The sequence below is a fragment of the Nicotiana tabacum genome, chromosome 2 (assembly GCF_000715075.1).
Source record: "Nicotiana tabacum cultivar K326 chromosome 2, ASM71507v2, whole genome shotgun sequence".
In the NCBI taxonomy this organism is placed as follows: Eukaryota; Viridiplantae; Streptophyta; class Magnoliopsida; order Solanales; family Solanaceae; genus Nicotiana; species Nicotiana tabacum.
This window is the reverse complement of record NC_134081.1, coordinates 29713986-29727994: the sequence shown is the minus strand read 5'-3', so window position 1 is coordinate 29727994 and position 14009 is coordinate 29713986. Positions and strand designations below refer to the sequence as shown.

The following is a 14009-nucleotide window of genomic DNA, read 5'->3' as shown; positions in this document are numbered from 1 at the left end:
TATCCCCATTAAGTTTATTCATTGTAAAGCCTCTTAAAGGACTCAATATGCTGAAAATAAATATTGGTGATTAGTTTTTTTAAACTCCTGCTTCAAAAACGTGATTTATCTTTTATTTCGTTCTTCTTCCTTTATTCAACACTTCATGCAATCTAGCGGGAGTGAGGAACGAGTAAGTAAGGTTTTTTTCTTCGTTCATTCTTCTCACGTGAGTTTGAAGAATGTTTTCTCTAGTTCTATGAAAAATTTTGACGGGGTACTTTTATTTTATTTTTTCCCTTCTTTGTGCTTGAGGTGCAAAACCTAGAAAGTAGGCCATCTTGTACTTTCAGTCATGGGGATCGATAATGTAAATAGATTCCTAATGCAAGTTTCTGAACTGCATCCACTCTCTCAGAGCACACACCAGTTAAGTTGATGAATTGCTAATAAAAATGATTAACTGAAAGTAGTTACCTAAAACTGAGAGACCTTAGATTAAGCAAACAAATGTTGATATTCCTAGATCGAACATACATCAATTTATTTTTCAATAAATAATTAAATGATATACAAATATACAATAAACAACAATTTTTTTCTTACAACAATGAGAACAACACATTTAATAAGTTTAGTCGGAGGTAAGGCAATATGTAAACCAAAATATAAAGAGAAAATACAAATCAAAATCAAACAAAATTACATCAGAAATTTTAACATTGAAGAATGACTGCGGGAAGGAAAGAACGTACAACTGCAGAAAATCTTCATCAATCATCATATTTTAGCCTTCTGGTTTGGATCACCGCGGGATATTTCTATTAAATATAAATGAAGAACTATCCGCACTATATTGTCCGGAAAAATTGCTAGTGCTATTTGTGTTGGAGTTGGAATTGTATTGTCCAGATAAGTTGTTGACACTTGTATTAGAGTCAAATTGAATTGTATAAAGATCTGATGATTCATCTTCCTTCTCTGCATTAGGCCAAGGGTTATTTTTGGTGAACTTTCTTAAACTTTCAAGTTCCATTGCTACTTCCTTCATAGTAGGCCTATCTTCACCATGCAAACTAAGACAACTCTTCACTAACTCAGCCACCTTTTGAAGTTGCTCGAGGCTTCCTTCTCTTACCACTCTGCGATCAAGAATTTGAAACAATTGATTCTTTCTCATGGATAAAACAAAATACTCTGCCAAATTTTTATCCTCGTTATTTCTGTCCCTTGAAATAGGTTTCATTCCTGTCAAAAGTTCGGCAAGAACTACTCCAAAACTATAAACATCACTTTTCTCAGTCAACTGACTTGTGCGAAAATATTCAGGATCCAAGTATCCTAATGTCCCTTGAACCAATGTAGCAAGATGTGTTTGATCAAGAGGGATTAGTCTTGAAGCTCCAAAATCTGCCACTTTCGCAGTATAAACATCATCCAATAATAAATTAGCAGACTTGACATCTCTGTGAATTATGGGCATTAACGCGGATGAATGAAGGTAAGAAAGTGCACTTGCTGTCTCACTAGCAACTCTTAACCGATTTTGCCAAGATAACCAAGGCGCTCCATTTTGATTGTGGATATGCTCATAAAGAGTTCCATGAGAAACGTATTCATAGACCAGTAAAGGAACTTCAGCTTCCAAACAACATCCAAAGAGTCTCACAACGTTTCTGTGATTGACTTGAGTAAGAATAAGTACCTCATTAATGAACTGCTCAACCTGATCCTCGTCCACAAACTTAGATTTCTTAATTGCAACTATGCGATTATCAGGTAGAATACCTTTATAGACAATGCCATTTCCACCACGACCAAGAATTCTATCATTCGCATAGTTGTTTGTAGCCTTCTTCAGCTCTTCCGCCGTAAAAACTTTGGTTGCTTCCACACCACCCTCGTCAGAAGATATTCGTTGTTTCAAAAGCAAACCGCCATTTTGTTGAAAGAATTTTTCCCTAAGTTTAATGAGTTTTCTTTTCTTGATGCTGAAATAGAGCCAAGTTGTCCCAACCACTAAGGACATAAAACCAACTCCCATACCTGTGTTCATGAAAACAAAATTTAAACCCCTTTTTATTTGAATTAGAGAGAGAGCAGGATATTAGCTATAGATATGAATTATTTTCACTTCAAGAAACTAGTAATTACTACTATGTTTATGAATGACTTTTTCAAAGGAGAGTTAGCGGGGCGTGTAATTAATGTAATAATCGAAAGAGCACGATACTGTTCCATGGCTCATATTGACAACTTGTAAATATATATAGAGTTATGAGCTGTACTTTCACTTGAAAATCTAATGGAAATGTCTAGTGAATTCACAAGAAAAGCATTTGGCCTTTTGACACAAGATAGTTTAATTTCCACTCAAGTTTTCTTGTAAAAGAAATTATGCAATCCTTGTTGATTCTACTCAACATTCTTGGACATAGAGGGATTAGGTCAGAACTACGATACTCATATTTTTTGCTTCTTTAAGTTGTATGCACTAAAGTTTTAAATAATAGTTATACAATGAGATCACTTAGTTTTTATGATAATCACTAACTAACATGTGGGGTCCATCCCATAAATTAAGGAAGAAATTGATTGGCAGCCATCTTTTCTTTCTTATTGTCAAATAAGGTAGGCTCGAGAAAGAAAATGTCAAACTTCTTAGGCGGAAGAAAGAAAAAATTTACATTGCAAATTTTCAACCAATCCTTCATTCTGATTGGTTGAAGAGGTAGGCCATTTCTCCTATAAAAGGAGAGCTTCGGCTTCTTCATTTTATCACACAGAAAGAGAAGCTACACAATAGTTGCAGAGAGTATTTCTCAGGCATTGTGAGAAATAGACTGTGTAGAGGAAAAATAGAGAGTGAGCGATATTGTAGTGAGGTGGGAATATCAAAAGAAGGTTATTTCTTTTGAGTGTTGTAGTGGTCTTTGGAGTATTTTACTCGGACCTACAAAGTATAAAATTCCTTGCTATAGTGATGTTAGTTGCTCGTCTCAGAGCCGTAGTTTTTTCCCATATTCAAAAGGGGTTTTCACGTAAAAATCTTGGTGTTGTTGTTACTCTTTTATTCTTGTTAATTACCGTATCTCGGTGCTACATTATTATTCAGTGAATATTATTTCTGTGGGGGTTTATTCCCTACAACTGGTATCAGAGCTCAGGTTCTGCTCGTTCATAGAAATACTATTCACTGTCGGTAGTACTATACTCGGTGAAAAATAAAAATGTCCGGAGTAAAGTAAGAGGTAGCAAAATTTAACGGAGATAGCGATTTCTCAACATTGCAAAGAAGGATGAGAGATCTGCTCATCCAACAAGGATTATACATGGTACTAGATGTTGATGCTAAAATGTATGATACCATGAAAGCTGAGGATTGGGCTGACTTGGATGAAAGGGCTGCTAGTGCAATCAGGTTGCACTTATCAGATGATGTGGTAAATAACATTATTGATGAAGAAATCGCACGTGGCATTTGGACAAGGTTGAAAAGCCTATACATGTCCAAAACACTAACAAATAAATTATACCTGAAGAAGAAGCTATACGCCCTACACATGGGTGAAGGTACAAATTTTTTATCACATTTAAATGTGTTTAACGGACTAATTACACAGCTCGCCAATCTCAGAGTAAAAATCGAGGAAGAAGATAAAGCCATCTTGCTATTGAACTTGTTGCCATCTTCGTACGATAATCTGGCAATAACCATCCTGCACGATAAGACTACCATTGAGTTAAAAGATGTCACATCGGCTCTTCTACTCAATGAGAAAATGAGAAAGAAGCCTGAAAATCAAGGACATGCTCTCATCATAGAAGGTAGAGGCAGGAGTTATCAAAGGAGTTCGAACAACTATGGTAGATCCGGAGTTCGTGGGAAGTCTAAGAACTGATCCAAATCAAGAGCTAGAAATTTCGACTATTGTGATCAACCAGGTCACTTCAAAAGAGATTGCCCAAATCCAAGGAAGACCAAAGGTGAAACTAGTGGCCAAAAAAATGACGACAACACAACCGCCATGGTGCAAAATAATGATAATGTTGTCCTCTGTATAAACGAGGAAGAGGAATGCATGCACTTATCAGGTCCAAAGTCAAAATGGGTAGTTGATACATCAACATCTTACCATGCCACACCGGTAAAAGATCTTTTTTGCAGATATGTAGCGGGTGATTTTGGCCTTGTGAGAATGAGTAACACAAGTTACTCAAAGATTGCGGGGATTGGTGACATTTGTATCAAGACAAATGTCGGATGCACATTGGTTCTGAAGGATGTCTGACATGTACCTGATTTGCGGATTGACTTGATCTCGGGAATTGCTTTAGACCGAGATGGATACGAGAACTATTTTGCAAATCAAAAGTGGAGACCCACCAAGGGATCATTGGTGATTGCAAAGGGAGTTGCTCATGGCACGTTGTACAGGACAAATGTAGAAATATGCCAAGGTAAATTGAACGCGGCACAAGATGAGATTTCTGCAGATTTGTGGCACAAAAGAATGGGTCATATGAGCGAGAAGGGATTGCAGATTCTTGCCAAGAAATCACTCATTTCTTATGATAAAAGTACAACGGTAAAACCCTGTGACTACTGTTTATTTGGTAAGCAGCATAGAGTCTCATTTCAGACAACGTCTCAAAGAAAATTGAATATACTTGATATGGTATATTCTGATGTTTGTGGTCCAATGGAAATTGAATCGATGGGCGGTAACAAATATTTTGTTACTTTTATTGATGATGCTTCACGAAAATTATGGGTTCATATTTTGAAAACCAAAAATCAAGTGTTTCAAGTTTTTCAGAAGTTTCATGCTATGGTGGAAATGGAGACAGGCCAAAAGCTAAAGTGTCTCCGAAGTGATAATAGAGGTGAGTACACTTCAAGGGAATTTGAACAGTACTGTTCGAACCATGGGCTCATACATGAAAAGACAGTTCTTGGAACCCCACAACACAATGGCATAGCCGAAAGGATGAATCGCACCATTGTGGAGAAGGTGAGAAGCATGCTTAGAATGGCTAAACTGCCTAAGTCATTCTGGGATGAAGCAGTTCAGACAGCCTGTTACCTGATCAATAGGAGTCCATCAGTTCCGTTGGCGTCTGACATCCCAGAGAGAGTTTGGACCAACAAGGAGGTGTCCTACTCGCATGTGAAGGTGTTCGATTGCAAAGCTTTTGCACATGTACCAAAGGAGCAGAGAATAAAGCTGGATGATAAATCTGTTCCTTGCATATTTATCGGATATGGTGATGAAGAATTCAGATACAGATTGTGGGATCCCGTAAAGAAGAAGGTCATCAGAAGTAGAGATGTAGTCTTCCGAGAAAGTGAAGTTGGAACTGTTGATGATATGCCAGAGAAGGCCAAGAATGGTATTATTCCTAACCTTGTTACTATTCCTTCTACTTCTAACAATCCCACAAGTGCAGAAAGTACGACCGACGAGGTTGCTAAGCAGGGGGAGCAACCTGGTGAGGTTATTGAGCATGGGGAGAAACTTGATGATGATGTCGAGCAAGTGGATCACCCCACTCAGTGAGAAGAACAACCTCAACCTTTGAGGAGATCAGAAAGGCCAAGGGTAGAGTCATGCAGGTACCCTTCTACAGAGTATGTCCTCATCAGTGATGAGGGCGAGCCAGAAAGTCTTAAGGAGGTGATGTCCTATCTAGAAAAGAACCAGTGGATGAAAGCCATGCAAGAGGGGATGGAATCTTTGCAGAGAAATGGCACGTACAAGCTGGTTGAACTTTCAAAGGGTAAAAGACCACTCAAATGTAAGTGGGTCTTTAAACTCAAGAAAGATGGAAATGGCAAGCTGGTCAGATACAAAGCTCGATTGGTGGTAAAAGGCTTCGAGCAGAAGAAAGGTATTGATTTTGACAAAATTTTCTCACTTGTTGTCAAAATGACTTCTATTCAAACAATCTTGAGCTTAGCAGTTAGCCTAGATCTTGAAGTGGAGCAATTGGATGTGAAAACTGTATTTCTTCACGGAGATTTGGAAGAGGAGATCTATATGGAGCAGCCAGAAGGATTTGAAGTAGCTAAAAGGAAACGCATGTTGTGCAAACTAAATAAGAGTCTTTATGGGTTGAAGCAGGCACCAAGGCAGTGGTACAATAAGTTTGACTCATTCATGAAAAGCCAAACTTACACAAAGACATATTCTGATCCATGTGTATACTTCAAAAGATTTTCTAAAAATAACTTTATTATATTGTTGCTGTATATGGATGACATGTTAATTGTAGGAAAAGACAAGGGGCTGATCATAAAGTTGAAGGGAGATTTGTCCAAGTCATTTGATATGAAGGACTTGGGCCCAGCACAACAAATTCTAGGTATGAAGATAGTTCGAGAGCGAACAAGCAGAAAGTTGTGGATGTCTCAGGAGAAGTACATTGAACGTGTACTAGAATGCTTCAACATGAAGAATACTAAGCCAGTCATCACACCTCTTGCTAGTCATCTAAAGTTGAGCAAGAAGATGTGTCCTACAAGTGTGGAGGAGAAAGGGAACATGGCTAGAATTCCATATTCTTCAGCAGTCGGAAGCTTGATGTATGCAATGGTATGCACCAGATATGATATTGCTCATGCAGTTGGGTTTGTTAACAGATTCCTTGAAAATCCTGGAAAGGAACATTGGGAAGCAGTCAAGTGGATACTCAGGTACCTGAGAGGTACCACAGAGATTGTTTGTGCTTTGCAGGATCTCATCCCATCTTGAAGAGCTATACAGATGCTGATATGACAGGTGACATTGATAATAGAAAATCCACTACTGGATATTTGTTTTACAGTTTCAGAGGGAGCTATATCATGGCAGTCTAAATTGCAGAAGTGTGTTGCACTTTCAACAACTGAAACAGAGTACATTACCGCTACAGAACCTGGCAAGGAGATGGTATGGCTCAAGCGGTTTCTTCAAGAGTTGGAATTGCATCAAAAAGAGTATGTCGTCTATTGTGACAGTCAAAGTGCAATATACTTGAGCAAGAACTCCATGTACCATGCAAGAATAAAGAATATAGATGTGAGGTATCACTGGATTCGTGAGCAGGTGGAGAACGAATCTTTACATGTCAAAAAGATTCACACGAGTGAAAATTCTGTTGATATGTTGACCAAGGTCGTACCAAAAGACAAGTTCGAGTTATGCAAAGAACTTGTCGGTATGCACTCAAACTAGAAGACAGTGCAACCTCCTTCAGGTGAATAGGACTGGAGAGGGAGATTTGTGGGGTCCATCCCATAAATTAAAGAAGAAATTGATTGACAACCATCTTTTCTTTCTTATTGTCAAATAAAGTAGGCTGCAGAAGGAAAATGTTAAACTTATTAGGCGGAAGAAAGAAAAAATTTGCAATGCAAATTTTCAACCAATCCTTCATTCTGATTGGTTGAAGAGGTAAGCTATTTCTCCTATAAAAGGAGAGCTTCGGCTTCTTCATTTTATCACACAGAAAGAGAAACAACACAATAGTTGCAGAGAGTATTTCTCAGGCATTGTGAGAAATAGACTGTGTAGAGGAAAAATAGAGAGAGCAATATTGTAGTGAGTTGAGAATATCAAAAGAGGTTATTTCCTTTGAGTGTTGTAGTGGTCTTTGGAGTATTGTACTCAGACCTACAAAATATAAAATTCCTTGCTATAATGATACTATTAGCTCGTCTCAGGGCCGTAGTTTTTTCCCTTATTCAAAAGGGTTTTCCACGTAAAAATCTTAGTGTCGTTGTCATTCTTTTATTCTTGTTAATTACCATATCTCGGTGCTAGATTAATATTCCGTGAATATTATTTCTGTGGGGTTTATTCCCAACATAACATGCTATCACAATTCAAACAACATTGATTTTTTAACTTGGAACATACTATGTACTATATGCGAGTAGAGACAAGTTTAAATTCTAAGAAAACGTACCTACAGAAAACTTAATCCATGGGAACTCAGAGTTCGAGCTCGGTGCATTACAACCACGTCCATTCTTTCTGCCATCACCAGTGTAACCTTCTGGACAAGAACAATTGTAACTCCCCGGCGTGTTTACGCAAATCTTTTCACACGAATTTGCATTTGGATCTGCACATTCATCAATATCTGGCCCACAAAAAAAAAACTCGTATTAATTTGTGATGCTTAAGCACAAAAAAAAATGGTCTAGTAGTCAATGAAGCGTGATGATCACAGAAGACCATATTCAAATTCTAAAAGAGGCAAAAACTGCTAGGAACTTTTTTTTGATCTACCAAAATCTTGGTGAACAGAGTTATAGTCTCGATGGACTAAGAGAAATTAATTCTTGATGTTTTTTTTTAATCTTTCTTTTTTGACGTATTTAGTTGAAGTTGTTATACCCTATAGTAAGATGAGAGACGAATTGATGTTACACCATATTCTTTTATCATATAGCTCTAAAAAAGTAGAAAATCATATAGCTTAATACTTTAAATGCTAAACAATATTTATATAGCTTTGAATCTTTAAACACTACTGCTAGACCACTTCACCTCAAAAGTCAACTAAATATTTTTCTTGGAGTAAAGTAATAGTATTATCCAAAAAATTATTTTGATTTTGTGATAATCTAAGTCCGAAAATTAGAAATCTATCTTTTTAAAGTACCAAGTGACATAAAAAAATTATACCAGTGGTGATCAAACTACCCCACCTTATCTCCAACGTTAGGTCAAGGTTTGAAAATTGCCTCGAAAGAACAAATAGGGAACTACTATTCTTGAAAAAAAAGAAATAGGATTTCCTTTCTCCGTTTCAATTTATGTGAACCTGCTTGAATGATCGTGGAGTTTAAGAAAAAATGAATACTTTAGGAATTTGTGGTCCTAAACAAGTCAGAAAGGGGTCCAGATTATTTATGTGATTATAAAAATTTCTCATTAAGGATATATAATTAAAAGTTTAAGCTAAATTATTTCTAAATTTAGAAAGGGGTTATTTTTATTGGAACAAATCAAAAAGTAAATAGGTTCAAGAAAAATAAAACGGAGAGGAGAGAGTGCTATTGATTTTCTAGGGATAGTGGGATAAATAAATAAATAAAAAGACAAATTGACCATAAACAAAAAGAAGTTCAAATAATGTGTGAAAGTTAGCAGGTATGGATGAAATAGTTAAGTAATATCATCATAAAAAAATGTGAAAGTAGAAATCAGGTTACCTTGGCAACCTGGGCCAATGTATGGATTGCCTTGGTATCCGGAGTTACAGTTGCACCTATAACCACCAAGGCCAGTATCAGAATCAACGCAGCGACTATTTTCCAGGCAAGCATAATCGTTGCGTTTCTGTGCTTCAACACAGCTAAGATTTCCGATGGCCCAATCTACCACAATTGGAACACTATCCAAAATCTTCTTTACAAAATTAACATCACTGAGATCCTGCACACCCTTAAATTCGAATCTACTTGCCTCACCAAGAAATGCATAGCCACATTTATTAAACGACCAAACAGCAGTGTGATTTAATTTCGAGCTTTGCATTGATGTGTTGAAATATTTCAAGCCTTTTGGTATTGGTATTTGACAGCAACCAGCACCCATACATCTTCCTTCAACTACTTGACTGGAACTAATACAGACAGTGGGGCAGCCATTAGCGAAGTCACGTCCAGCTATTATAGCAGCTTCATCACAACCAACGACAGTGAATCTGTAGAGGTGAATTCATAATTTAAATTCAACAACTTTATATAGGTGTAAAGAGATGGAGAAATCTACTTACTTTTTAATAATCCCCCAATCCGTCTAAGTTTAAACGGGTTGAGTTATGAGTTATGATCAGTTTGTTGATTTGATCAAACGGATTAACGTCATAATGACCCATCAAACGATTTAAAATAGTGTAACCCAGCGGCCCAAACATACATAAGCTAATAATTTAAGAAAAATACATTTGTTTTCACTTCTTCTTTTTTTCAAAAAGCAAAATAGAAAAGGAGAGGTTTGGTCATGTTTGGACGATTGATTATCAACCGTTATTTGACGCAGCTTCACTCAAGCAAACTTTGCGTGAGCTGGATCATGAGACGTTTATTGATTTGACATATTCTGATTCGTTTAGATTTGACCTAACTCGTCCATTTGCTACGTATAATTTATTACTCAAATATAAACATTGTTAAAAATGTTTTTATGATTCAGCATTGAAGTACCTGTTGAGGGAAGAGAAACTGTAAGGACTTGAGCTTCCTAAATTCATCCAAGCAACATCATCTTGGAGCAATACTCCTGTAGATGAGTAACACCTTCGATTTAACGTACTTGATATGCGCATTTCAGCATCAGAAATATCGTAAACTGGGATGTTCCATATGAAGGGTGTTTGAGAACCTGTTGCATTAGTGACACAATTAATTTCAAAATTTGGATCAATGGCACAACCAGATCGTAAGCCAATCCCAAATGGATATGGAACTGTAAGATTTCCACACTGTTTCGGACATCCTGGTTTCGTGATATTAGCAGCTTTGGTGATTGTGTTGGTAGGGGTGGTGGTGTTTGTGGATGGTGAGGTAGTGTTAGTTGGTGGTGGGTTGGTGTTGGTGGGTGGTGGGTTGGTGTTGGGAGGAGGAGAAATGGTGATAATTTGGGCAGTGGCTAATGTCAAGATTATTAGCACAAAGGAAAAGAAACAGGAGAGCTGAAAAGAAAACAGAGAAACTAGCTTATACTGCTGCATGGTTTCTGGGAGATACTAATTTAAAAAGAACGAAACGAGTAAAGGATATTCATATATAGAACTATAAGTACAGAGTGACCTTAGCTAGTTAGATAGTACAAAATCTCTAATTTCATAGAGTTTTATTTTCCTTTTCTCTGGTATTGCGAATGACAATGAGGTATGAGTAGAATAAAGATTTCGACGACAGTTGACAATTCGAAGTTGTCCTGAAATAATGTGCCCACCAAACAGCAAAGACTTTGACAAAATCAAAGTCCACGAGGAAAGACAAAAATGAATGCAAGGAAAGTGTATTCAATAACTGGTGGAAGTAAAATAATTAAGATATGAGCATGTTGATCGGGACACTAACTACTGTTAATGAAAAAGAAAAAGGGATCATTTAAGTGTTGCTGGGAATAATATTTTCTGGTTTGTATCCATGGATTACGTTTAGTCAACGTTCTACTCTTTCTTCTTTCTGTCACAAGAAGTCATGCACCATTTCGAAGTGTTGGCCAAGTAAAGGATAGTTTTGAAGATCGACAAAGGACTCAAGGATGAACCAAGTCCATCACTGGTAGGCATAGACACGGGCAGATTCAAAGCACGTGAAATGCACATGCAGGAGATAAACGAAATCTGGCATAATAATAGATATCTCCTGATCGAAAAGGGTTGCATAATTGATATGGAGAAGGACTCCTTAATCAAAGAAAACACTATCCAGGATAAGAGAGGAGTTAGAGATTGAGATCAACTAGAACTCTTCCACCAAGAAAGAGTAGCATTAGAACTCTAGTTGTTTTCTACTCTACTAACTCTATAAATCGCAGGAAGTTCTCATTCTACAGGTGACGCACAAACGCAGAAGTTAAACGTGAATTGAGAGCAAAATAGCAAGGCATTTTTGCAAACAGTTCGTGTGTGATTCAAGTGTGCGAACCTGAAACTTTATGAATAAGATAGAAGAACCAGCTCCAAGTGTCTGTCTTTTATTCTAGTTCAATTGTAGTAGGTGTTTTCATATTGTACCTTTCAGCTTTATCTAGAAGCAATTGTAATAGGTACTCAGAGTATTCAAGTTAGAGTTAACTTGAAGTTGTCGCAACAGTTAGAGACTGGTTGCCACAACGGGATTAGAGTTAATCCTAGGTTTACAAAAGTATTTTGTAAATGCAGTTTTTGGATCAGTAATTTAGTGAAGAGTTTTGAAAAAATCCTACTGGGAAGTAGGTTGTGATTTTTTTCACCTTTTGAGCCAGGTGTTTTCCCCGTAAAAATCCTTGTGTTCTTTAATTTATATATTTATTATTCCGCAACAGTAGGATAAGGAACACATAGAAGAACCAGGTCCTTCTATAATCTGTGCATGCAAAAAATTGGACACCACATAAATCACTCCCCCCTCTTGTGTGGTATTGAAGTTAAAACATCAATTGGTATCAGAGCAGGTTATCCTTGAAGAGGCTAACACCTTAGGAGAAGATCAAGATGAGTGTACCACCTGAAAACTGGGAAGGGCAATCCACTGCTAGGCCACCACTCTTCAATGGCCAGTATTACTCTTGGTGGAAAAACAGGATGAGAGATCACATCATAGGAGAAGACTATGAGCTATGGGACATTGTCACAGATGGTCCACTGGCTACCATGAAGATAAATTCAGAAGGAGAAGAGGTGCCAAAAACAAGAGCTGACTGCACTGCTGACGACTTGAGGAAATGAGAGAAGAATGCTAAGGCCAAGAAATGGCTTGTGTGTGGACTTGGTCCAGACAAGTACAACAAAATTCAAAGCTGTACTACTGCCAAGTAAATTTGGGACACTTTGCAAGTGGCTCATGAAGAAACTGCTCAGGTGAAGAGGTCCAGAGGTACTTTACTATATTCTCAATATGAGAATTTCTCTATGAAGGAAGGAGAGACTATCCAAGAGATGTATATAAGGTTCACCACACTGACTAATGTGCTGAAGTCTCTTGGAAGGACTCTTATTGAAGAAGACAAAGTTGAGAAGATTCTGACTAGGGTTCTACCAGTTTTTTGGGAAAGCAAAATCACTGCACTTCAGGAATCTAAGAACATTGCAACTCTTAAACTGGATGAGCTGATTGGAAATCTCACTGCGTATGAACTTAGAAGGTAGACCATGAAGATGGATGTGCCCAAGAAGGAAGGGAGCCTGGCCCTCACAATCACTGAAGGTGATGATCTGGAGGAAGATGAAATGGCTATGATCACCAAGGACTTCAAGAAATGCCTTATAAGAGAAAAAAGTACTTCAAGAGGTGGAAATTACAACAAAGCAAGGGTTCCTGAAAAAATGACCAATGAGGGCTGCTATAAGTGTGGGAAGACTGATCATCACATCAAGAACTGTCCTCAATAGGAAATTGAATGGAAGAAGGAAAGATCTGAATGAAGGAACAGGAAGAAGGAACAGGAAGAAGGAACAGGTTCATCCCAAGAAGTACAAAGGATCAACAAAGGCTATGGTTGCTGCTTGGGGAGAAAGTTCAGATGAGGAATCAGATGATGGAGATGGAGATAAACAAGCACTTATGGCAATTGGAGAATCAGATGGGGAATCTCATGAGGAATCTGAGGTAAGTATAATTCATCTCAAAGACAAGATTAAGTTTTTGTCTAAAGAAAAACTCTCTGAATTATTGCTAGATTTCATTGATGAATCTGAGGTAATAAATAAAGAAAAAGAACAGTTGTCTAAGGATTGTGTGATTTTAAAAGCAAAGTGTAAGAACCTGAAACTCAGAGTTAGTGAGACTGTGAGTGAAAATACTGCTCTGAAGAACCAGGTTCATACACTTGAAGCAAATGTTCTTGAGTTAAAATCTGAAAATCTAAAACTGAAACTAGGAACCAGTAAGAAGACAGTTGATTGTACACAACTCACTTTAGAAGAAAATGTAGGCAAACTGAAAGATGAGTTGTATAGGAAGGATGAGCAGGTAAGAGTGCTAAAGGAAGATCTAGGCAAGGTCAAGCATGAACTAGACGGAACTAGTAAATGGAACAGGTCCTCCGATGCTTTGTCATGGCTACAGGAACATCACAGTAGTAATAGAAAAGGACTTAGCTTTGGCAATCAGCTACCTAAGTGGGATCCTAAAAGCAAGTACCTCACTCTTCTTGAGAACAAGATTTGTACTCATTGTGGTAAGACTTGTCACTATAAAAGTGAATGTAACGCAAAAGAAAGGGCCAGTCAAAAGAATAAAAAAATTTTAAGGGAAGAATTGGTTACCAAGTTGGGCTAAAAGGAATTTAATTCATCCTTTTGCTTATAGAAAAGGACCC

The 14009-nt window shown here is 37.4% G+C and overlaps 1 protein-coding gene across 1 annotated transcript; it reads right to left on the bottom strand.

Annotated features, from left to right (window-relative positions):
- Nucleotides 1–573: 573 nt before the first annotated feature.
- On the bottom strand, nt 574–10892 carry LOC107771394 (wall-associated receptor kinase 2-like). The gene is made up of 4 exons (XM_016590752.2): nt 10181–10892; nt 9185–9678; nt 7930–8106; nt 574–2025 (listed from the first exon to the last, which is right to left on the bottom strand). The coding sequence occupies exons 1-4, from the start codon at nt 10705–10707 to the stop codon at nt 785–787; spliced, it is 2439 nt and encodes an 812-aa protein (XP_016446238.1). The 5' UTR covers nt 10708–10892; the 3' UTR covers nt 574–784.
- Between the last annotated feature and the right edge of the window lie 3117 nt (nt 10893–14009).